We start from the raw sequence: 27,009 nt of genomic DNA, 5'->3' as shown, positions 1-27,009 counted from the left end.
CATTCGGCTTATGATATACATTATATGTTTTAATAATCATCATCAATGCATTGCATATGTTTGTCTTGAATAAATTATTTCACTATCACTCATCTAAACTGCATCTTTACTCTACATATGTTTTATGATACTCAATTCCTGCTAAAGCTGTATACCTTTTGAGGGAGGATGACGAAAATGATACCGCGAACTCATACAGTATGCTTTTGAGCGGACTATGCTGACGATGTACAGGCATTGCTTCAATTCCTAAACAGTGGAGATATAAGGATGTTAATCCCTCGTCAACCCCTTTGAGCCTAAGAAGTAGAAGTTTCTCTCTTGAACAAATTAAAAACCCTTGATCATAACCTGGGGCAGGGTAGTTCTCAGTTAATTTGGCTGTGCATTCTATTTTAAGAGAATCATTCAGTACCCCTTTCGATAAAGGCTTCAATCACAAGCGTTCATCCGCACACATCAAAGAAGTGTTGGAGATGACAATCAAAAAAACAATGATGGTTCGTCAATCATCAAACAAGACAGTCAATATCTTCAAAAGAAAAAATGAAAAAATATATATACAAAGAAAAGCCTGCTAAGTCAAAAATCAAAAGACGACTTAGGCAAAATCAAGGCATCCCGCTGACTGTAATCTCAGAAATAAACAGTTCAGGCAAAAGTTAGGGATATCAAAAAGATGAAAAAAGAGAAGTCAATATACAACACAATGTTGTGACTACCAAAGGAAGAAGCGACTGCCATCTCAAAAGCTTTCCTTGCTTGTGAACCATCATCATTATCAAAGGTGCAAATCCAAAAGTCTCTTGGAACCTGAATGCACAAGTTGAATTAACTGAGCTTAGGATCGAAGATCATCACGAAGAGGGGTGGGTACAATCAATTTTTGAGCCTTTATCCTTCGTTTCTTAAACCGTGAACCAAGCCACGTTACAACCCTTAAAAGTCCTAACTGAAGCATGGTTAGTTCGAAAGCATACTGTCACAAAAAAGGTATCCTGACTCCTTAAGGTTTACCAAAAATGCTGAGTTGATATTTCATTTTTTACAAACATCACGCTTTTACAAACGTCACGTTGTTACAAATATCATGTCTTTACAAATGTCATGTTTTTACATCTCCAGTTTTAATGTTTTTCAAAAACTCAAGACAAACTTATGCATTGCATCTCATGAATACATTATTAAACATATTCTGCTACATAATTTCAAATGTTAGCAACAGAAAGAATTTGCACAGGGTACAACTAATGATTGAAAGTTATCCCGATAGACAAAATTACTCCAAGGAAGCCATGTCTCTTACGTATACAAGGGGCATGACATGTTTCGTCCAATCAATCTGGGGCAATCAAGTCAAGATTCTGAGAATCTCTCATGGATGCTCGAACAATCAGGGGCATGCACCCAAGCATATCTAAAGCTACTCCCCAATCAACGTGAGACATTGTCATGAGCCTATGATTACTGGGGGCATATCGCCCATAGTAAACATCTCATAAAGTCCTCGCGAGGCGAATCTTTCCAAAGTTCCTGCTAACTGGAGCAAATCTATGCAAGTCCAAATTCAACATCTTGATCAATACTCAGTGGCGTGTCCTGAATCAAGTAGTAAGTTACTATGATACTGGGGGCAACTTTCAAGACACCCATGTCTCCCCACAGAGCCAGGTTCACAAAACCACCTCCCCGCAGAGTAATCATTAAGAAGACATCTTCAAACATACTCGTCCTGACAAAAACATAACTCCTCAACAAAGTTTACATTTTCAACACTGCTGGTTCTCCAACACTTTGTTCTTCTCCAACATGGTTTATTAATCCCCAGTCAGGGTACATCAAGTTACTGATCATCCCCAAGCAGAAATCATAAATCCCCTGCTACACATCTTCAAAACAAGATCAAATATCCAATCCACAAGGATACATAGATTTGTTTTCTCAGAACAACATCAGTCATACATCATATACATCACATACATATTCATACATTGCATACATTACTTTATGATAAACATACAGGAGAAAACTCGTCATACAATACATGCATCATGACATTGCATATTTCTAATTTTGTTTTCAGGTTCCGCTTCGACAAACATTCCTCTCAAATATAATCGAGATGAAGATTCATTCTGACAATTTTTTTTTTCACATTCCAAAACTTCATCAAAATAACTTACCAACTCCAATGTACAAGCATTCTCTATTAGATATTGTCTAATATATGACCCGTTCCGGTATTCTCAGTTAGATATGGTCAAATGTATGACTCGTTCTGGCGTTATCCTTCAGATATGGTTTAGTGAATAACTCGTTCTAACATCCTTCATCAGATATGGTCTAATATATGACCCGTTCCGGTATTCTCAGTCAGATATGGTTTAATGTATGACTCGTTCTGGCATTATCCATCAGATATGGTCTAATATACGACCCGTTCCGGTATTTTTAGTCAGATATGGTCTAAATGTATGACTCGTTCTGGCATTATCCATCAGATATGGTTTAATGTATGACTCGTTCTGGTATTCACCTTCAGATATGGTTTAATGAATAACTCGTTCTGATATCCCTCCTCAGATATGGTCTAATGTACGACTCGTTCTGCTATTCCTCTACAGATATGGTCTAAATGTATGACCCGTTTCTCTCATCACAAACAACGCTAACACGATCAATCTCTAACAAATACTTCTCAAACGCTCCGAACCGAATCTAATGCATGATTTGCTGGATGGCATATTCAAGCCCATCTCCGACAAAAGTCCCTACATCAGCTATGGCAAATTTCTTGGTATTCTAGTGTTCAATCATCTTCCACCTTCAGATACCGACTGGCATACAAACCAGTCTACATCTTCAGGTTTAAGACAATTGAACAGGGGCAGCTGTCATACCCCAAAATTTGCCCTCATATATTTACGAATGACACTTTATTACGAATAAAAGTAATGGCACGTTTGGTAAGAGTGTAAGGTTTGCGGGTACAAGGTCTCAAGTTCGAATCCCATGTCTGACATTTTTTTCTTTATTTAACTTTACTTCTGTTTTAAATTATTTTCAAAAAAATCATAAAATTGTATTTTTTTAATTATTTTTAATCAATTTTCGTATTTTATTAATTATGTATTTTAAAATATTAATTTTTTTTTTATTTTTATTTTTCCATTTTTATTCATAGAAATTACCAAAAAAATCATAAAGTAAAATAAAAAAAGATTTGAAAACTTTCTTTCCTTTTTCTCTTTTTAGGAAGACCACTTATTTTTAGAAAAGAATTATTGTAATTAGTTAAAATAATTTTTGAGTCTTAAATGAAATAATATTTGATTTTTAAACCTGAATTATATTTGATTGATTAAATGATTTTATTCTATTTTTAATTAACCTAATTTTATGTGTATATATATACCAACGTTTTCTACACTTTTGGGGGGACGAACAATTAACCTATTTTTATAAACCTTGCCCATGTAAAAAAGGACAACCGCTGAGTTTCTAACCCTTATTTTTCTAAAACCATTCCCCAACAATTTCAACAATTTCAAACCGAATTTCTTCACCAGTGAAAAAGAAAAGAAGTAGATTCAAAGCAAGGTACATGTAGAATCCGTTAACGTCAACCGCGTGGCCACAACGTCCAACCGTAATTCCTTCGATGACAAATCGCAAACTCCGCACCTCTTCGAGCCACCACGACGCTGAGCCTCACCAGTAAAACCGCAAATCTACCGTTCATCATCTAAGTCCACCGCCAGAACGCCGTACCATCTCCGATGTCAACAGTCGACATCTCACAACACCAACAACACGCAGCGGCCGACAGAGACGAGGCTTCCCTGACCACACCACGCGTAGATCGCAACCGCCATGCCCACAGATCTATCGATCTACAGCGACTCTTCCGCAACCAACAACTCACGACCACGCGCCGACTTCGATGAGAAAGTACCGCCGCAAAGAACTCTTCTCCGACCATTGATATCGTCGGAATCACTTTCCAACATCGAGCCGTCGTTTTTGCACAGTGTTGTAAGATCTCTTTTTCCATTAATTTGTATTTACTTATGAGTTTTGTTGCTTGTATTCTCTTCTAAATATCTGCCATGGATTTTCAATTTGATGAAGAAGGCATGGGTTTTGGGTTTTGTTTAATCGTGATATAATACGCAGAAAGAGAGGAAGCAGAGACTTGTGTTGTTTTGGGTTTTGTTCTGATATTTGTTTGTTGTTTTTTTATTATTATTATTCATATTAACAAGGCCACGTGTCAAGTATTTATTGGATGTTCCTTTAATTTGAAATGTCAAAAGAATGATATCATTATAATGTGGTTTTAGAAATCCCTTTAGGAACGCGAGGAAGTGGCCGAATTGCTTTCGTATGCAATATTTTTCTAAGTATGTATATATGTTGCTAGTATGTTCTAAATTAGATGTGTTAGTAAAACCACACACACCTACTGTGCACGCACGATGCTGTTAATGGACATTAAAAGAAATTCATAAAAAAATTAACTAAACAAAAAATAAAAAGAAGAAAGGATTTATTTCATTTAGTTAAATTAGTTGTTCAGATTCAATTGATTTATTTCTTAAGTTTTTTTAATTATTCGAAGATACAAAAAAAACATGCTCTGTTGTTTTTTTAATAGTTCTATTAAATAACTTGTAAATAACTTATTTGTATATAAATTTGCATTATTTCTCATACATCATTTTATATATCCGTACTAACATTTTTTTGTTTTTGCGAGATACTACCATCGTGAGCATTATACTGGTTTGCAGACATTCCTAGCTTATGCATGCGCGGGTTAATCCAACGTTTCAGAGCCTGCAGTCCCATGGTGAACTTTCAAGAAGATTCGACCACGCCTAATCAAAAAGCTAAGTCTTTGAATTTTTTATTTAGTTTAATATTATTTATATATTAATTGTGCCCTATAAATTAAATTAGAGTTTATTTTCAATGGCCAATGAACTACTCCTACACTCACCCCTTTCTGTTTATTCTTTCTTTTCCAATTTTCAAGGTTTATCGACTGCCAAAGCTACGAGTACCGGTAACCCTAAACTCTGATATCTCTTGTCTTTTATTACTTATGCCAAACCCTATTAGGGATCCGCTGGTTTCATTGTCCCCTTCCCCATATTGTTATTGTTGTTGCTTTATATTAAACTGCGTGGTTAGTAATTTAGGGAGTGAAACCATGAATTAAACATAGATCACTATTTACAAGATAATATAATTGAATATAATCACGTGATTGGTGCACACACGCACGCTTTTGGGTAACCCTCTCTGTTGCCTGTTGCCTGTTGCCTGTTGCCTGTTGCCTGTTGCCTTGTTGCCTTGTATTTTGTGCAGAATAGCCAGTCCCTCGAATACGAGGATACTTCAGCCATGTTGCCTCGATAAAAGGTCATGAGACCCTAAAATGATGCTGCCTTCGATACACTAACATGACCTCGACCCTCGGAAGTTGCCCACGAATAAGGCTGAGGTATCTTCTGGTTGCCTACAAACAAAGGCTATTCTGATCCTTCCTCTTAGACTACCTGTCTCTCTATGGCATGGGTCAGTCTTTGGGCAAAGGATATCTCGACGACCCTTCAACCTCCAAACGAAAGGCTTCCTGCCCTCTTATGGCAAGGATAGACCCTTTCATTCTGAAAGGCTAAAAAGAGACCTATCATCTGAGTTTAAGGTAATTGCCCCTAATTGGCTTGCAATGCTCAATTTTCATATTCTTTCTCACAATTCTTCAAAAACTGGCTACGCTCATTTACGAGCTAAAGTCCACTTTTTTTCTTTCATCTACTTTTTCTAAAGACAAACGAGCAAGCAAAGCAATTAAGAGCCCATGGAAAACCATGGATGCAAAGGGTGCCTTACACCTTCCCTTTGCATAAATTACCCCCCGAACTTAGATTTCTTTAAAAGGTTTTTTCTGTTTCTTTTAGCCTTTCCGATATTTGGATAAAATAAAAGTCGGTGGCGACTCTTGCTTACCGTACATTTCGATCGATAAAAAGTCAGTTCACCGTACATTTACTCTCTTTCAGTTTTTCTTTATATTCTTCAAACGCTTCTCCTTCCCTCTCATATCTTCTCTATTCACTCTATCTTTTTGCATTCATATCAAACCCTAGCTGTTCATTATCTGCAAATCCATCATGAACTCTTCATCAAGCCCAGGAAACCATGGAAAAGATCAAAACAAAAAGAGAAAAGCTGTTGAAACATCTTCGTCCAAACCCAAAAAGATAAAGATCACCTATGACCCTCTCAAGGTGAATCCATTCGAAGCAAAGTTGTCTGGAAACTATTCTAGACGTGTGTTTCAACCCCCTGGTGAAAGCCCTCCATCATCTCCATCTTCTTCCTCATCTTTTTACCTTCAAGACTCAACTTCCTCTTCATCTAACCTTTCCTCTCCCTCAACCCATTCCGAAGAAATCTCCTCATCTTCACCTGCTGAGAATGTTGTCTCTGATAAAGATTGTGGAAGATCTGCATCAGAACCAAGTCTCCCTGACCCCTCGCCTGGAAGCCCAAGAAGCAGTCAATGATGCGTTTCACTCCTTCATGGCATGCTGGCACAGACTTTGTCTTAGCTAGGGTCTTAGGCTTTGGTCTTAGTAGTTTTCTTTCCTTGTTGCATCTGCTTGTTAAACATCTTCTCATGTAATATCTTGTTGATTATCAATGAAATTTTTTTTTTACATTCCAGTGATTTTATTTGTCGTTTTATTCATCTGAATCTTTTGAAATATTCTTTTTGATGTTATGACAAAAAGGGGGAGAAGATAAATGATAAATGATTTGATTAATCTATCAGTTGCTGGGTAAAGCTCCCACACATTTACTAACAAGAACTGCAAGTTCTATATGGTTTAAGTGTTTTGCAGGTATAAAGAAGTGAAGAGAATCTTCAAAGCAAACACAAGAAGCAAAACCATGGAAACTGAAGCAAGCTGAGTGCTGTCAAGCTTCAGAGATCAGAAGCAAGAAAGAAGAATGAATCAGAAGCACTGATAATAGAATTTGATCCATATTTGTCTATTTGTTCTGACAAAATTCTATTTGCTCTGATACATTATTTTAGCCTATATGGCTCTGATACATATAATGTGTTCGAATATACATTTTATGTTCTGACTCGTTCATGCTGACTTTTGTCGTTTAGTTTTTGTTCTGTAACATTTCAGGATGTAGAGATGCTCTGATGATGCTCTGGTACATTCAACAATGTTCTGATACAAATCTAGCATGAAGTGATGTTGGTAGAAATTCAAAGCTCTGAAGCTATCCGAAGGAAGCAGAAATCAGAAGCTGTGAATGTTCTAAAGATCCAGAAAACTCAAGTTCTGAAGCTGTCCTAAATGGAAGCAGAAATCAGAAGCTGTGAATGTTCAGAAGATCAAAGAAATTCAAGTTCTGAAGCTGTCCTAGATGGAAGCAGAAGTCAGAAGCTGTGAATGTTCAGAAGATCAAAGAAATTCAAGTTCTGAAGCTGTCCTAGATGGAAGCAGGAATCAGAAGCTGTGAGTGTTCTAGGGATCTAAAGAAATTCTAGTTCTGAAGCTGTCCAATGGAAGCAGAAGTCAGAAGCTATGAATTCTCTGAAGACAGAAGCTTATATGATCGTCTCTACCGAAATAATCAGGGAAGTCTTTTATTAAAGTTCTTCGAGTATTTATTTCAGGGGGAGATTATTTATCTCAGGGGGAGATTGTTAATCTCAGGGGGAGACATATTCATATGCTTATGCTATAGCTGTGTAATTTGTCTTTTGCCGTCTGTTCTTTCTGATCGCAAATTCATATCATTTATATATGTTTTTGTCATCATCAAAAAGGGGGAGATTGTTAGAACAAGATTTGTTCTGATCAATTATCTTAGTTTTGATGATAACAATAATATGAATTTTGCTTAAGATAATATGGTACTCTAATCCAATGCAATTTCCTTTTCAGGAAATATATAAAGAGTACGCATAATTCAGCGCTCAGAAGCTTTGTCTCAAAAGGTTCAGTATGCAACATCAGAACATGGTCTGGCAAGACATCAGAAGATGGTCGAAGCAGAATCAGAACATGGGTCTATGGAAGCATCAGAAGAACAAGAGAACAGAAGCACTGAAGTTCTGATGGTATCACGCTCAGAAGCACTTCAAGGTCAGAAGATCAGAAGATGCTTTGCACCAAGCTGTTTGACTCTGATGATATTCAAACGTTATATTCACAAACATCAGATCAGAAGGAAGTACAAGTGGCAAGCTACGCTGACTGACAAAAGGAACGTTAAAAGCTACTAAAGGCTACGTCAGTAGACACAGCGTGAACAAGGCTCGAGGTAGTTGACAAAAGCGTATAACATTAAATGCGATGCTGTACGGAACACGCAAAGCATTAAATGCACTCAACGGTCATCTTCTCCAACGCCTATAAATATGAAGTTCTGATGAGAAGCAAGGTTAACCAATTCTACACCTATTCTGTGAATATTAACTTGCTGAAACGCTGTTCAAATCAAAGCTCAGAATCTTCATCTTCATCAAAGCTCACTACATTGCTGTTGTAATATATTAGTGAGATTAAGCTTAAACGTTAAGAGAAATATCACAGTTTGTGATTATAGCTTTTAAGAAGCAATTGTAAAACTCTTAGAATTGATTACATTAAGTTGTAAGGAACTAGAGTGATCGTGTGGATCAGAATACTCTAGGAAGTCTTAGAGGTTATCTAAGCAGGTTGTAACTAGAGTGATCGTGTGGATCAGAATACTCTAGAGAAGTCTTAGAGGGTATCTAAGCAGTTGTTCCTGGAGTGATCAGTGTGTGATCAGAAGACTCTGGAAGACTTAGTTGCTGACTAAGTGGAAAACCATTGTAATCCGTGCGATTAGTGGATTAAATCCTCAGTTGAGGTAAATCATCTCTGCGGGGGTGGACTGGAGTAGTTTAGTTAACAACGAACCAGGATAAAAATAACTGTGCAATTTATTTTTATCTGTCAAGTTTTTAAAGCTACACTTATTCAAACCCCCCCTTTCTAAGTGTTTTTCTATCCTTCAAATAATTGTTATTCATGTTTAATTTTTTCCGAAATGTAGAGTTATAGATGGATATACAATCTTGTGTCTCATTGTTTAAAAAATAAAATGTCAAAATTCATTTTTTTTCAAAAGTAAGTAGTATTATTTATTACATTCTTTAAATTTTATCTAATGTATTACTTGTGCTTTGTGAGTATTAACCACTATATACAAATTGTTTGTAGTCGTGGAGACAACTAAACTCATATGCGCGTGGATATTATGTTATGAAACATATGTTATATATTATCTATGGTGACATTAGGGATTCATGGTCTAAGATAATCATTTTATCGACATGCATGTAATTTATTTATGTTTATTAAGTTAATGTTGTTGTTGTTGTTGTTGTTGTTGTTGTTATCTAGTAAAGTTTACGTTGTTGTGGAGACTTTGAAAGTTAAATGTTATTGTTGTGTTATCCTAATTTATATTTTGTTCAAATTATAAGTGTTTAACGATCAAACACCATTCACACAAGAAGATATAGACAACAACCATCCATATTAGGTAGGTTGCTTCTTATTTTACTTATGATTTAAACTAATTTCTCGTGGATTGTTGCTTAGTAACTTGGATTAGTATGAAGTAATTGATTTTAAAAAAATGTATTTTTGTAAATATATAATGATCCTAGTTGATTTGATGCCTTTTGAAAACACGTGTATTTAGTCACAAAATGTGTATATAGGTTTCTATCTAAAATGCTCTTGGTTGGTTTGCTGCCTATTAAAAATATGTGTATAATAGGTTCTGTCACAACATGTGTATACAGTGGCGGAACCAGCAGGGGACTAAGGAAGGCCATGGCCACCCCTTGCTTTTTCTAAATACCAAAATTCAGTTTCAAAAGGATACATGCTGTTGGAAGTAATTTGATAATAACAATGAGATATATTATCAGTCCAATTTAGCTATCATGTTATGGCCTACATATGCTAAACTTAGCTACTTAATCTACCACTAAAACAATCCAACCTATACTTTATATTTATACTTCACCATACAAACTAGAAACTCTATATTATAACAAATAGTAACATCTACCTTCATCTCTTATTACTCAATTAGATTAATTATTATTATTATTATTATTATATGAATAAGATTATTAATTTTGTTACATTATTTTCTATAATTTTTAGTAATAAATATTATATAAAAATATTAACTAATTTTTCTTCATAATTTTTTTAACAAAACTATATAAATTGTTAATAATTTTAATATAATATTCAAAAAAAATTTAAATTTATATAAGAGTCTTATAATTAAGCACATATGCAATAGTCTATATTTATTCTATTGATCTATTAAGTTAATGTTGTTGTTGTTGTTGTTATCATCTAGGTAAATAATATTAGTAGATTCACCTAATTTAATAATTGTATGTATCTTTCTCATAAATAATATATTTAACTATTTTACACAAATTAAAATATATAATTAAATAAATAATAAGAAATTATTTGATTAAATATCAATTTAACCATCACTATCATAAATATAAATGGCGAGATATTAACTTGAATGTAAGACAAAAGAAATATTAATTTTAAAATATCTTATTAAACCAAGCAATTTGGTATGTATTTGAATCTTCTAAATTCCAGTTATTTATCTTCAAATTAAAATTTCTGATCATTAAACTAATAAATAAAAAAAATTAATTTAAAAAATAAGTAATGTATTAAAAATTGAACATAAGTTAATATTTGTTTATGGATATGTAATGACTTAATATATTTTTGTCCCATAATTTAACCACAGATTTCACTGTATTTCGGTAATTTAAAAAATATTCATATTAATTTTTTAACTCCAAAATATATTATGTTAGTTGTTTTTGTCTAATTAACGACAAAAATACTAAAAACTCAGTAGTTAAATTAGTCGTTTATTAGAAGAAAAACACTTTCATAATATATTTTGAAGAGTTAAGAAGTTCATATAAACTATTTTTAAATTAAAAAACTAAAATAATTCCGAGATTAATTTAAGAAAAAAATATTAAATCATATATAATTATATTATGTTTAGTTGATATTTATTATATTTTATTATATTCTGGCGGCCATCCCAAATTTGTTGGTCTGGCTCCACCACTGTGTGTATAGTGGTTCTTTCATAGAATGTGTATATATACAAGTCAAAATGAAAATGATATAATATTAAAAACAATATTTTTCTCTTTGATTATAACTCCCAGCCGAGGTAAATAATTATATTTCACCTCGGAGAATAAAACCAATCGAGAGGAAAAGAAGTGCGTGCTTTCAAGTTTTGAAAATACAAAAATACAATTGTTGGGGATCGAACTCATGACCAATACAACTTCCCTCTTGGTTGCTATATCAAATCGAGGGGGGAAATGACGCACTTTCCAAGCCACCCTTCTTTACCTTGGGTCAGCAAATCAAGGTAAAACATTTTTCTTAACCAAGGTAAAATCACTTATTCGTAGTGGTGTCATATACTTATCTAGTTCCAAAGATAAGAATCATGTAATGAAATCTAGACCGTTCTTTGGGATCATTGAGGGAATTTGAGATATTGGTTATGTTGTATTCAAGGTTCCTTTATTTAAATGCAAGTGAATTTATAGTAACACTAGTGTACGAACCGAAGAGTTAGGATTTACACGGATCGACACTCACAAGACTCTTATATGAATGAACCGTTCACAATGGCATCCCAAGAAAAAGAAGCGTTTTATGTCAATGATCCTTATGATAGTAGATGGTCATTTTTTCTCAAAGGAAAACACATTCTCGCTATTGATGAACAACAATTTTTAACTCTTGTAATGCTGTATTTGCACTACTGGTGCTGTTGTTAATATAATACACTGCTTATCAAAAAAAAAAATTAACTCTTGATATTCGTGAGACTTCTTCTTTCGCAACAAATGTGCGTACTTTATATGAAGAAAATGATTCAGATGATATGCATGTTATTCATTTTGATCATCAAGAAAGGATATGAGAAAAATAATAAGTAAATTTTTTACTGTTTACACAATTCATTATTTGTTATTATTTCTAAGTGTTTTTACATGTATGCTAATAAGTGTTATTATGTTAACTATATGTGTTTAACGAATAGACACCAAAAAACGTTTGTTCTCATTGTGTAGCTTGCTTCCTTTATATTTGAGTCAAATGCGCACTAATTGTGTCTGTTGATTGTTTCATTGTTTGATGTAATAATGTACATATGTGTCATTTTAGTTTGGTGTAGTAATGTATAAAAAAGTGGTCCCCTCAACCTATTCCCTTGTGCTAAAGGTACAAGAGTGGTGAAAAGTTGTGTTTTTCACCTCAGTTAGTATTTCAATCGTGGAAAAAAGTTAGTACAACGCGCCACTTTGAAAATGGCAAAAGATGTTGTTGACATTCGAACCTATGATCAAACAACTTCTCACCTCGGTCGGCATTTTAACTGTGGAAAAAAGTGGCACGGTATTCAGTTTTTCACTTCGACCATTAGCCCACGGGAAAAGTACTGCACTTTCTATGAAACACTTCATTGTCTCAGAATTCCATTTTTGGTGAAACACTTTTTTCAACCGAGATGAAAAGTTATTTTTGTAGTAGTGGAACACAATATCTCATTCATCACGTCTTATTTCAACGTTCCGAATAATGAAACTATAACACCGTGTTTTACGAACCTTGTATTCAAAAATAAGTTCAATCCAATCATTAACGAATCTAAAACAACTATTTTTCTAAAACTAATTAGAGAAAAACGTAAATCACAACTCCTAACTCTCAATTTATATTGAAATATCATAATCATTTAGTTTGCCGCAAACAATAAAAAAAAAAGGTGAGCTGGATTGACAATTAACAAGTAATTACTTGATGGATTACAACCATGGACGGATCTACATTGTGGCAAGGTGTGGCTATAGCCACACCAGTTTTTAATTTTTTTTATATATTATATATATACACACTTAGTTAATTAAAGAAACCTGCATATAATCTTAACACTTACCTACTGAAATGTTTTTAGTTTCCTAAAATCTGTATGTAAGTTTTCATATTGTAAGTGGCCAAACTTAAACAACTTACTTTATTATTAAATATATATTTTTTGTGTTGTATTATTTATATTATTTTATTTAGAGTAAAAAACCTGCAATCTAAAAGACTATAACCTTTGACCTTCTTTATAAAAGCTAACCAATATATTCATAATAATTATATTGTGATTGATAATAATTATAATAAATATTAATAATATTAAAAAAATTATATAATACATAAATTTGTGAGTTCTTGTAAACTCAACTTCAAATAGATTTAAACTATAAGTACAGTAGTATAAATTTTAAAAAATTATAATAAAGACATCATAAATTACAACTCTTATGCACTATATATTGTTAAAATAAGTTTTTTTTATTGACTGTAAATAACAACTTATAATAATTGACATAATTTCAAAAATATTTTATTAATTAAATTAACTAACCGTGTAGACGACCATCATAATCTTAAGAAATTTTTTTAGAAAACTAAAGTTCTGAAAAAAACAGTTAGACACCTCTAAAATTTCAAACAATTTTAAATTTAAGAAATATAACTACTCATATATATATATATATATATATATATATATATATATATATATATATATATATATATATATATTGAATTAAATAAAATATAACTTATAATTATTGTGTCAATATGTTTTAAATTTTTGAAAAAATTATATGTGATTATAAATTTTTTGTAATTATAATATTTATTGCTCCCTCTAATATATTTGACAAGATCCGACACAAGTAAATATACTTCATTAAACTATATTATTTTCTATTTTGAATATAATTTAGTTTATATATATATATATATATATATATATATATATATATATATATATATATATATATATATATATATATATATATATATATATATATATATATATATATATTTTATATTTAACCACACCAATATATAATGTCTAGATCCGTCCCTGATTACAATAATAAATTTAGCTAACAAATATCTCAAACAATAATATTTAATAGGTCGTGTGAGTTGCATATAGACCAAAGTATTTCATTTAAAAAATGAACAAAAAATGCAAACTGTTAGCATTTAGCAGTATTCCTAGTCCTAATTATGAACCAACCATCCTTATTTTGTACCAAACATTTGTATTTTATCTCTCATGATCCTAATTAATTTCTACATCATCACCAAACACTTGTCCTCACTTCCCAAGACACCACCTTTAATTCACATGCATCAACTTTATTTATATGACCAAATACAGACATTCACTAATCTTATAATATCTATATCATTTCTCTTACACTATCATACGTCTACCATACTATATTATAAGATGATTATATTATATCTATAATCACATAACATACAAATAACTTTGTTTTCATCTTTCAATACTAGATCAAGAAAAACTTGTAGTACTTTTTTCAAAAGAGTAGATAACTGATGTTGACATAGATGCCTCTGGACAAAGAATTATTGTTGGCCACGTGGTCTCTAACTCAATCACTTCCGTCCATCACGTTCATTCAACCTTCCAAGCATATAGAAACAAACAAAACTCTGATGATGATGAATCACTGCCACCATGACCCTCCAATGACTCACAAGTACTATTGCTGTTACTACTTCTCTGGTTTGATAATGGAGTAGTGGAGGAAGATGAACAAGACAAAGATGGTGAAAACAAAGACACTGGTGACAAAGAATTACTACATGAAAAAACAGGCTTAAAAATAAACAAAGCATGTTTCAAACCAGGACTAAATAACCAATCATGAACATCCCAATATACCTCAACTCTTGTTTTGTTTAGATAAACCGATTCATTCCCTCTAAATTTCCATTGCAAATGCTTCACATGAATCATCAACTCTCCATCAAATCTTATCTCCATCTCTGGTTCAACTTTAACTTTAACTTTAACACCACCACTTACTTCAGAATCTCCATCTCCAACTCCAACAACATTCATATTACCTTTGTTCTTACACTTTATACAAATCTCATGACACCTATCTTTCTCATGAAACTTAGCTTTAGTTGAGAATTTTCTCTTTCCGAATATATGTTCCTTTTTCGAAACGAGAATTGGATCAATGAGTGATGGTCTACACCCAGTTTTTTTGTAAGCTTCTTTCTTTAAATCACCAACAAGCAACACAACTTGTTTATCACAAACAACTGCTACGTAGTATTCTGAAGTTGGTTCCGTTTCGCCGTTGAATTTCGCAGATTTAAGGTCCCAGAAAACATCAACTTCTTTTCCATCTACCGCGAATCGTTTCGAGCCTTGTTTCCTCCAGAAGTACCATGGCTTTAGCTCAACTTTGCAGCTATATTGAGTTTCCTTCTCGGGGTTTTCCACTGATACTGATAAACCATGGAGCATCAGGTTTTTGCACCATGTGATTGTGATCAAACGGCATTGATCAGCTAACTTTGTTCGGTATACTGACATGTAAACGGTTCTACCTGAACGTGTCACAGCTCCATGATGAGGATGATGATCATCATCACTTGTTGAAGAGAAACATGCAGGAATTCCAATTGAGTCTTGCATGTTTTTGATGAGTTTGTTAGAGAGAAAAGAAAGTGAGAAGGTGAAAATGATGGAGTGAGAGAGAGAGAGAGATATTAAGATGAATTTAAGTGAGAGAAGAGAAGAGATCTTAGTGACAAGCTGTATGAAAGGTGTGCCAGAGTGTTGTAGGAAGCATTGATAATGGGATTTAAGAAAGGAAATAAATATGTATTTCCAAACTGGCACATGGACTGGCAGTGACTGAGAGTTACATAAGAACAGCACTTTCAATTATTTTTAATATTATACATACCTGTCTATAATCTCTTACCTGTCAATTGTCATCACCTCATTTTAATGTGTATTATTATACTTTGGTTTAGTTTAACATTTTGTTCTCAAGTTGAAACTAGAAAAAAAAATTTAATTCTCCAAGGTTGTTTTGATTGGTTATATTCATAATTGCATACTTCCACTTTTAGGTAGATGCAGGGAAGTTCTATTTTCATTATATTTGGTATATGTACAAAGTTTTTATCTAAATTTCTTACAGACAGGTTGAAAAAGTGGTTCATAAAGTAATAGCAGAAAGGGCTAAATTGATAATTGCATTCTTATTGCAAACGAGTTGGTTGATGATGCCATGAGGAGGAAAAGAGAAGTTATAATATTTAAAGTAGATTTCGAAAAGGCATATGATTCAATGGATTGAAAATTTCTTGACTATATGATGGAGAGGACGGGGTTCAACATAAAATGGAAGAATTGTATTTACGAATGTTTACGAACAACAACGGTCTCAGTGTTGGTCAACGAAAGTCCTACAGAAGAAATCTTGATGGGGAGAGGACTGAGACAAGGTGAGCCCCTGTCTCCTTTCTTATTCGATGGTTAAAAGTGTACATAGGAATCTATTTGATGGGTACGAATTCAGAAATGGGGAGGTGAAAGTATCTCATGTACAATATGGAGACGACACTATCATAGTACGTAAAAGAAGTTGGAAGAATGTTTGAGCAATCAAAGGAACTTTAAAACTATTCAAATTGGTGTCAGGACTGAAAGTTAATTTCTACAAGAGCTTATTAATTAGTATTAACACTTCATCAGTTTGGTTGGAGGAAGCGACGTCGGTCCTCAACTGTAAGGTGAGAGGTACGCCATTCAAATATTTAGGGATCCCTATAAGAGGCAATCACCGTAGGAAGGGTGTTTGGAAACCGGTGATCGACATAGTGAGAGGTAGATTGACGTCCTGGAATAATAAGCATCTCTTGATCGGTGGTCGTATTATCCTCTATAAAGTAATTATTGTTCACATTGCCAGTATATCATCTCTCTTTCTTTAAAGCTCTGTTAGGTATTATTCTAAAACTGGAATCTGTGTTTAAAAACTTTTTACGGGGTGGGGGAATGAAGCGGAGGAAAGTGAATTGGGTCCAGCGAGGTAAGATATTTCGGGAAAAGAAGAAGGAGGACTGAGATTAAAAACACTTAAAGGCATTCAATTTAGCGTTATTAGGAAAGTGAAAATGGATGTTCCTTACATAGAAGAATTTTTTGTGGGTTAGATTACTTGAGTGTAAGTATAGGGGGAATGAGAGAGGGGGAGTGAAGGTTGACAAACTTAGCTCATAGTGGTGGAGAGATTTTCATTTGTTAGATAAAGAGGATGGAAGTTTTAGGAAACAATAATTTAAAAATAACTTATATGAAGATGTTGGTGATGGAGCATAAATGACATTCTGGGAGGACCCTTGGATGGAATGCAGAAGTCTAAAACATAAATTCCATGATTTGTTTAGGCTGAGTAAAGAAAAAGAAATTATAGTGAGAAAGGCAATTAGGAACGAGCATAGGAGGTTGGGTTGGAATGGTAATTGGGAGAATTGTCTAGAGGGGATCAAAGTGTGTATTCATTTAAAGAAGCTTACCACATGATCATGGAAGGGTTATTAAATCACATAGGAGAAGATAAGGAGTTGGCATCTATTTAGAACAAAATTGTTTCATTAAAAGTATCGGTGTTGGCATGGAGACTTTGGAAAAATAAAATTCAAATTAGAGATAACTTAGTTAAGAGGGGAATCTTCGTTGAATCTCAAAATTCACGCCCTTATAGTTGTGGGAGAGAGGAAAACTTTGAACACATTTTCTTTGAATGTCTGTCAACTTTGGATGCATGGAGCGAGGTCCTAAGATGGCTAGGTTTTGCATACATTTCTCACAACTCTGTTGTGCATAATTTTGTTCATTTTGCATGATTAAGCAATGGAGGTAGAGTGCTTAAAGAGAGATTTTTTGTCATCTGATTTGCGTGTGTCTGGATTATTTGGAAAAGAAGGAACGAGAAGATTTTCAGAAACACAGAGCAATGTAAAAGAATTTGTATCGAAGAAATTCAGGTGCTATCATAGAGATGGATAAAGGAGAAGGTAATAGGATTTGATTATGTCGTAAACCAATGGATTACGAATCCAAACAAGTGCATATGTTGGATATGTCATGAGTGATTGAGTATTGGACTAGTGTTTAGGTGGTTGGCAAGAGTATTACAGTTGGAGTCGTCTTCTATGTCTTCTCGTGAGTTATGTTTCAATTGCATTTTGGTAGTTGTTTTGATCGCTGAAAGGACTGTTATAGTAAGTCGGGATATGGGGTTCTTTGAGTTGGTGTATTAATTTCACCTTGTGTGGCTGAGAGGCTGGGAAGATACTTTTCTTTATCAGTTCCTTGTTTTCCCTTGATCAGTATTGTGAAACTATTTTGGTCCGTTTAATGCGCGATCTGCTTGTGGAATTTAGTTTCCTTAGTCTTGTTTGTCTGCGTGTAGGTATGTCATTTACGCAAGGATTATCATATCATATGACGATAAGTCAGGTCTTCTTAATGGTGACTGGGGTATAAAGTATATGAATTGCTTGGCGGGGTCTGCGTATTCTGTGGGGCTGATGCTTATAGTGTTTCTTGGTTTGGAGATCTTTGCTTGGAGCAACTTGGTATTGGTGACTTCTATTTTGCAGAAATCTGATGTGTGTATGTTAGCATGTAATGTATTGATTTCGTTGTCCTTTATCTTCATTTAATTGGTAGATGTTTCTCTACTAGAGTTTAAGTTTGTGGGAGGGTGTTTTGATTTCTTACTTTCTGTGTAGGCGTTTGCTGGTTTGGTGTGTGTAATAGACTCTATTGTACTTTTGGCATTGCTTCGGCCATGTCTTTTAATGTAGTTTTTATTTGGCCTTTTAAAAAATTATATTTGGTGTATAAAGCTTAAGATAATTTTTAAATATTAGTGTGTGTCGGCCAAAGGCTCCGTAACACGAGGTCCACTTATCCAACCTGCTCCATTAAGCTTAAGGTATAAATATCTTCACAAAATATTTTAAAGTACACAATCTCTAATCTCCACCCCCCTACAATTATTTTGAATCAAAAACTGATTTGGGCATTGTAGTGCAAATCATGCATGTACACCCTTCTGAACTATCGTATCGGAGATTAACAACAGTGATTCAAGATCGACATCGATTAACAACGTTGATCCAATTTCAATGTCCGGGGTTCAAGAAGCACTGTGATTGCAACCTCCGATCCATGGTGTCACATCAAAGTATCACTCAAAAAGCAATCCTTTCCATTTGTGGTTCCGCAACACAATAGTGGTGCCGTCTGTGAGAACGAATTTTGATTCCTACGATTTCCATAATTTCATATCTAAATCTCGACATCAACCTGTAACATTCTCACGATGTTGAATGGAAATCACATTCAACTTTCCAATCCAAACAATCTCTTCAAATCTGCCCACGCCTTTCGATTTATTTCTTTGCGCCTCTTCAGATCTCAAAAGCGACGATGCACATAGGTGAGCACAAAGGTTTGCCGGAGCCGACTTGGTCTGAGTTCCACCGTCAAGATTTATGATTTCCTCGAAGATCCCACAGATCAGTGAGGTGTGTGATCTTAGATCCAGACCTAGCGAGAATACCGGGCATAAACCCCGCCGACTGCTGACCAAGCAAAGACACCAACGCTTCCCGCCACAAGAGGGATGGTCACAAGGGCATGATCATGCAAGTGTCGCGAGTTCATAGTTAATGGTGTCCAAGTGTCACAAGTTCATAGTTAATGTCATGCGCCGAATAAATACTAGGGAGCACCCTACTGATAGGATTTCCGCGGGATGCTCCAGGGAACTACATTAAAGGTTATGATCAGGGTGAAAGAGATTTCCCTCACCCTACAAATAGAAGGCTTAACATAAAATCTTATCATCCACTAGTAACCATAAACACTTGGAGTCATAATCATAACACACTATAGGCAGAACTAACCCTACACCTACCTATAACAAGGTTTATCCCATCTAAATTAGGAAGAACATTTCTGCCCACTATGGGGAAGATTAAAAGTAGTTCCTCATTCACATAACAACTTAAAAGATGGTGCAATTTGTACCCCCACCTGAAAAAACAAGGTCTTGACTGCACAATTTGTTTTTCTTCATGCCAATTGTGTTTATTTTTTTTTTCAGTTAAGAATAAAATAAATGAAAAATTATTAAAAATCTTTATCTTATTTATAAATCCAATGTTGTAATGATGGCAACCCTAGCCACATGTCACCTTGGTAGTATCTCTAAACAAAATTTGGCCACATGTCACTTTCATAGTAAATCTAAACAAAAATCTTAATTTTGACTTTTACTAATTTAACCTATATTAAAAATAAATAAATATAATTATCATAATAATAATATAATATAATATTCAGCCACAAATATTAATAATAATTTTATAAATATGTAATATATAATATTTATAAGTTTATATTTTATTAATTTGTTAAAAAGTTCAAACTATTGTTATAAATGATTAATAATATTTTATTTAAATTAAAAAATAAAATGTAAGTAATTTGTAACAAAAAATTAAAAGTCCTTATTATTTAGTTTATTTTAGATTTAAAAATAAAAATAATTTTAACATAAGTTTATATTTTATTAATTTTAAAAAAAATTCAAACTATGGTTATAAATAATTAATAATATTTTATTTAAATTAAAAAATAAAATGTAAGTAATTTGTAACAAAAATTAAAAGTCCTTATTATTTAATTTATTTTATATTTAAAAGTAAAAATAAATTTAACATAAGTTTATATTTTATTAATTTAAAAAAATTAAACTATTGTTGTAAATGATTAATAATATTTTATTTAAATTAAAAAAAACTATGAGTATTAAAAACCAATTTTTTATATCTAAACATTACTTATTTCATTCATTTTTTCAATCCTTAATTAATTAATTTTATAAAAAGATCTAATTCTAATATTAGTAAATTTTTAATATGGTAACCAAAAATTAAAAATCTTACTTATTTCATTCATTTTTTCATTCACTATTAAATAATATTATAATTTTTGAATTAATTATAATAAATGTAATGACAACCAATCACTACATATTATTAAAAGAAAAAAAAGTCAAATTATTGTTATTAATTTTAGGCATAATAGTTGAGCATATATTTTTTTTAAACGGTGGACTTAATACTATAAATTTTGAATTAATTATAATAAATGTAGTGACAACCCATCACTACATATTATTCCAAGAAAAAATCAAATAATTGTCATTAATTTTATGTATAATATTGAGCATATATTTTTTAAACAGTGGCGTATAAACTAAATAAAACAAAAACGGTGAATTATAATAAATGCTACAATTATGAATTTCATTAAAATAAAATTTAACCATCATTATTTGATTCTCTCATATTAGAAATCAAGCGTGTGATCAGTTTTGTAGTTACTCTTTTTTCAACTTTTCCACACTAACTCTAAATTAATTTTCTTTATTTCTAAATAAATTTTGTTAAAACGGTGGAGTATTATTTCAACAAAAAAAATTTAATTAATAAATTGATGATTCACTCATTTATTACATTAATATAAAATTTTAATCAATAAATTGATTAATTACTATTTTTATTAATTGGTGATAAATTTATAACATAAATCTTTGAATTACTTTTTTGTCCCTTTGCATTCCTCCACACCTTTATAAACAACATTAATCCCACATTCATTATTTATTCACTTCTATACCAATTTCACTTATTTACTATTTTTTAGAATTTTTCACTATGTCTATTATCGATAACAACTTCAATCCGAAGTTCTTCTTTCATTTGCTATATTTTATAGATTTGTGTATTTTAATGAGTTGTGCAAATTATTTCAAAAATAATTTGTAGATTAGTTTATCTTATTATTAAATCTCATACTAAATTATTTTATTTTCATGTTAAGTACATTGTATGTTTTTGCAGGTTTAAGGTAGATAGGATATAACAAGAAGAAACAATGAACATTATATTTTCTTTGAAATAAGTAAATGCAAGAGATCGGAGGTAAATCTGGGTAGAGTGTAATTATGTTTGTCCGAAATATTTGGCTAAACTCCTTAAGTATCTCAAGAACAAATAATTAAATTGTAACTTAAATATAATTTCTCACATACATGGAGAGAATGAAAACCATAGACATTACTCCATGACCTCCAAGATTTTTTATTCACCTAATTTCCTTTCATTTCTAACACTTATTTTCTACCTGTGAGAATGTAGAGTATATCCAAACATTCTCATCATTTATTTGTGGTTCATTATTATTTGTTGTAAGATCTTTGTTCTATCCATAAAACTTTAGATACAAGGTGTCTATTTCTCCATTTTATCAATTTAATATTTATTTATTATTATTAGTATTAGATTAATAGTTTTATGACTATTGTGTTTGGTAATATTTTTATTTAATAATTTCAACTTCACATTATGTAAGGATTTTCTCCTCAATATTGACACTTAAATAATAAGTCTACCCAATATTTGTTTCTATTGAAATTATTGTTTATGAGAATCAAATGAGTTGATGTTGTCCACCTCCTCAATGTTAAAAAACTGAACACAAGAAAATTTTATCGTGTATATAATATGCTTATTTTTAACACTTTGAAAACTCTATTGTAACTAATGTGCAAGAGATCGTATGTACGAACTTCACAATCTTTCATATCTATAAAGATATAAAACTAATTAAGATATTAAGATATTGAAGTTACTTTCTTCATATTTGTCCTATTTATTTTATTTGACTATTTACTTAGTCTATTATAAATTTTAGTTTTTTAAATTTGATTGTAGTAGTAATTTTATTGCAATTATATATGTCACTACTTTTTACCAAAAATAAATAAAATATATCATTATAGTTTCTTCAAATTTGAAGTATAATGTATTGAATATGACCTAAATTCTTTTGTCTAATGAATTATATCATATTAACAACTTTAATAATATATTACAATGTTGCTCTAAAAAATTGAAAGAATTAGACCTACAAAAATATCCATCTCAGTTCACTAATAACTCGAATTTGTTTTCTCGGTATCTTATACAATATATTATAGGTAAAATCACATCAATAAAAAATTTAATTAATAAGTATTATATCCAACCTTTTTAATCAACAATTAAAAATATTTATTTTCATTAAAGAGGAAATTAGGTATCCATATTGGTGACAACATCTTTATTTTAAATTGTATAATTTTAAACTCGAATAAATTCTAAATATTATATGCAAAAGATAAAATAAATAAAAAATATAGAAGAGCATGCTTTAAGATTCTTAAAATTATAAACATTGTAGTTTTAATAAATTATAATTTCAAAAAGTTTAAGATAAAAAAACATTTTAAAGTCTTTCCGCGCAACGTGCGGGTCAACATCTAATTATATGTTAAATGAAAAGTATGATGAAGCATGAATATTCTTTTTTTTATTTGCCTAGAAATATAGTATGAAGAAAACAAAAGGTTACATATTATACTTGTAAAAAGGGATAATAAAAATGAACAAACTGGAACTAACCACAAATAAAAGAAAACGATGAGTAAAATATTTAAGCCACAGAAGATGATTTTGTAGAAATAAAGGAAAAGAATTATGGCAACGATGACTTGTTTCAAAGAATAAGACTATATATATTATTGGATAAATGAGGGGAAATGAAGGTGAAAATGAGGTAATGATTAAAATATAATATGTTACAATATTTACATATTTGGGGAAAATCCTTTTTGAGGTGACATCAACATTATGTACAACTAATAATGTTATGTAATCATATTGTATTCATGTCATCTCCATTAATGGATAAAACAAACATAAAATGATGAGTTTGTCATAAATCAAACTAAGGAGTTTATTTTCCTATTTGCAAACTCCAAGGGGTAAATGTTAGACCCCTACAAATTTGGATGACAATTTGGCTATTTAATCGTAAAATAAAAGAAAAATAGAAAATATTTATAATGGTGTGGAGGCACATGGGAAAAATTGTCCTCTAGTGAGAAAAAAGTAGGTTAAATTGAGTGTCATTTTGGAAATTATGGCATATTAGAAAATAATTTTAAAAAAGAAGTTATTGAAAAATTCACTCTATTATCCTACAATTTTGTTGGATATTTACCAAGATCCAATAATTTAATAGCTAATGGATCATATGATCTGATAACTGTTAAATGTTGAACATCATGAATTAACCGACTCAATCTTATATCTTATAAATATGTAAGTGAATTGGTTAAAGTTCTTATTTATCTTTCATGTATCAACTTTACTAATTTTTGTTTTTCCTTCATTATTAATTTTGAATGACCTTATGTTTATAAAATCTTGAACTTTAGGAATTGATGTAGTAGGCATATAAGTATTAGGCGTTAAATCTGTTCATTGTCTGATTGGAAAATACTTGCACAACTTACCTTATATTTGAACTTAAAATTGGCCCTAAGAAGAAGAAAAATAAATAGAAATGAGTACCAAAATCACACTAAGTATTTATTTTACATGGAAACCCCTTTAAATATGGAAGGGAATAGCCATGTAACATAATCCAGTAAAATATCTTCACTAAAGAAATATAGGATAAGAAGGTCTCTTGATACAATAGGATATTTATCAATCTCACATATCTTTCAACTCTCACCAAACTATGATAGAAACAATACTATGTCTCTGTCAAAGAGGCTATAATTATATTTTTCACTATCACTATTAGATTACTTCTCTTGAATGGGATGATGAAAGTCTTCACAAAGCCTCTTATTTATAGAAATATGTGACTTGTTTAATTATGTCTTAAAACCTTTGTTGATGAAGAGAAAGAAAACATATTTTGAGATTGTCAAAAAGCAAAAAGCCGAAAAACAGCAAGAATGTCCGGTTTGGACGGATCACGGATCTCAGGTATGACCGGTTTAGTTTACGAATATGTTATTAAATGTTAAAATATTGAATATATATATTTATAAATAGTCTAAATTAATATAAAATATATTATAAGATATTTATAATATTTTATTCTAATAATTAATGGGTTGTGTTTTTTGGGCTTGGGTTTTAGCTGTTATATATATGCATCTCTTTGTTGTTTGAAAGTGTGACAATCTTATGGTTAATAGGGTTTATGGTTTTCTCAACGGAAAATTTAGAAAGGAAAAGATTTCGGTAAACCTTTGGAGTTATCTAAGGGGATTGAAAAATACTTCTAAATCTTGGGTTTGAGTGATTCATATATTGAGAGTTGGAGAGGTTGGGAAATACTTGGGTAGAAAATAAGAGTCCTAAAGGAAAAATATATGCCATTGTTTGTCATTAGAGAAATCTCCAAAGTTGTAGAGCTACGATGGGACTAAAGACCTAAATGAACACATTGAACACGTAGATAACCAGTTAGACTATTATCACGCACATGGGGTGTCGCACGCTCGCGAAAAATGAACAGAGTCGCCACCAATATATTCATCCCAAAAGGGAAAGGAATATCAGAAAACCTAACAAAGGAAGGAACAGGGTCTTGCGACCAGAGAATCAAGGTACGGGAGTCGGTTACGCAAGGGGAAGGTGCTAGCACCCCTCACGCCCATCGTACTTGATGGTATCCACCTATGTTTGTCTCTATCTAAAGGGTGTATCTATGTCTAAATCCTAAATGTGAATGCATGCAAAAGAAATACGGGGAAAAGAAGGAATTATTACAATTGTGCTCGTTCAAGCCCTGCGACTTGATGCCTACGTATCCTTTTCAGGAATCAGAGCGCCGTAGTTCGGCTCAAGATTTTCTGTTTGTTTTTGTGTTTTTTAGTTGGGCGGAGTTAACGCTCGCGCTATTGCATAAGGGGACAGCCTAGGATGCAATAGAGCGGAGATAACAATGCCCTTAAGAAAGGAGGGAAGAGAGAGAGTTTGAGTGTTTCGAGGAAATCCCTAAGGCAAGGGAAACTCGAGTTACTCTTTGGTTTGTGTCTTTTAGAATTTGGGAAATTACGCCCGAATGGTTCCCTAAAGCAAGGGAGATCCAAGCACTCGAATGATTCCCTAAAGCAAGGGAGATTCAAGCTTCCATTCCCTTTTTAATGATTTTCACTTTTTTATTAATGTTTTTTAAGTATTTTCTTTTTATTTTTTAAAGGGGATTTTATTTTGAATATTTATTAGATGTTTTGATGTTGAAAAAGAAAAAGAATGAAAAAGTGGGGGACTAGCCTAATTTCTAAGCCTAATTGTTATTCTAATCTAATAGGGATGAGGAATAAGTTATTTTGGTATTTCACAACATAAGAAAATATTCACAAAAAGAAAAGAATTAAAATCCAAACTATTCATGGAGATATATACACAAACAATGGTATTTTTTATTCATGTGAGAAACTATTATTTATTTATGGTTTATCAACCAATCAAAAATCAAAGGATACAACAATCAAAAATCAATTAAAAGAAAATAAAACTCTAAAAGGTCTAATTGAGTGAAAAATATTTTTTGGTCATTTTTATTTAAGAAAAGAGTGAATTAAAAGAATTAAAAGAAATCAATTTTATTATTTGTTTTTACTACTGCAGAAGGGGGTGCAGCAGTAATTGTCATTTGAACTAAAGATTAACTAAAAGCAAAACAGGGCCTGATTCCTGGGGGTGGAGGAAGCAACTGCGCTAGGGCCCAATCCATAATGCGCAAGGGTGTATCAGCAGAGTAGGGTGTGTAGTCCAGCAAAGAGCGTGGCCCAAACGTACGAAGCCCATCATCCATTTCTCCATTCAATTGTTTTATTGCATTTTATTATTCAGATTTTATCAGCATGTGCATATTATTTACTAGAACGTAACATGAAAACATATAGTAACAACAAATCAATTGGTGCAGATATTTTTTAAGTGGAATAAGACAAAAGCTCTTCAATAACCAATCAGAACGCGCCAAACAGACTATCAA

General features: G+C 32.0%; 1 protein-coding gene across 1 annotated transcript; it reads right to left on the bottom strand.

Moving 5' to 3' along the window:
- Positions 1–14,194: 14,194 nt before the first annotated feature.
- On the bottom strand, positions 14,195–15,897 carry LOC131656042 (uncharacterized). The gene has a single exon (XM_058925822.1). The coding sequence runs from the start codon at positions 15,697–15,699 to the stop codon at positions 14,662–14,664; it is 1,038 nt and encodes a 345-aa protein (XP_058781805.1). The 5' UTR covers positions 15,700–15,897; the 3' UTR covers positions 14,195–14,661.
- Between the last annotated feature and the right edge of the window lie 11,112 nt (positions 15,898–27,009).

Source organism: Vicia villosa, linkage group LG3 (genome assembly GCF_029867415.1).
Source record: "Vicia villosa cultivar HV-30 ecotype Madison, WI linkage group LG3, Vvil1.0, whole genome shotgun sequence".
In the NCBI taxonomy this organism is placed as follows: domain Eukaryota; kingdom Viridiplantae; phylum Streptophyta; class Magnoliopsida; order Fabales; family Fabaceae; genus Vicia; species Vicia villosa.
This window is presented reverse-complemented; position numbering and strand designations above follow the sequence as displayed.

Excerpts from the sequence above, each read along its gene's own strand:
- LOC131656042 (XM_058925822.1), bottom strand. The coding sequence starts at position 15,699 with ATGCAAGACTCAATTGGAATTCCTGCATGTTTCTCTTCAACAAGTGAT.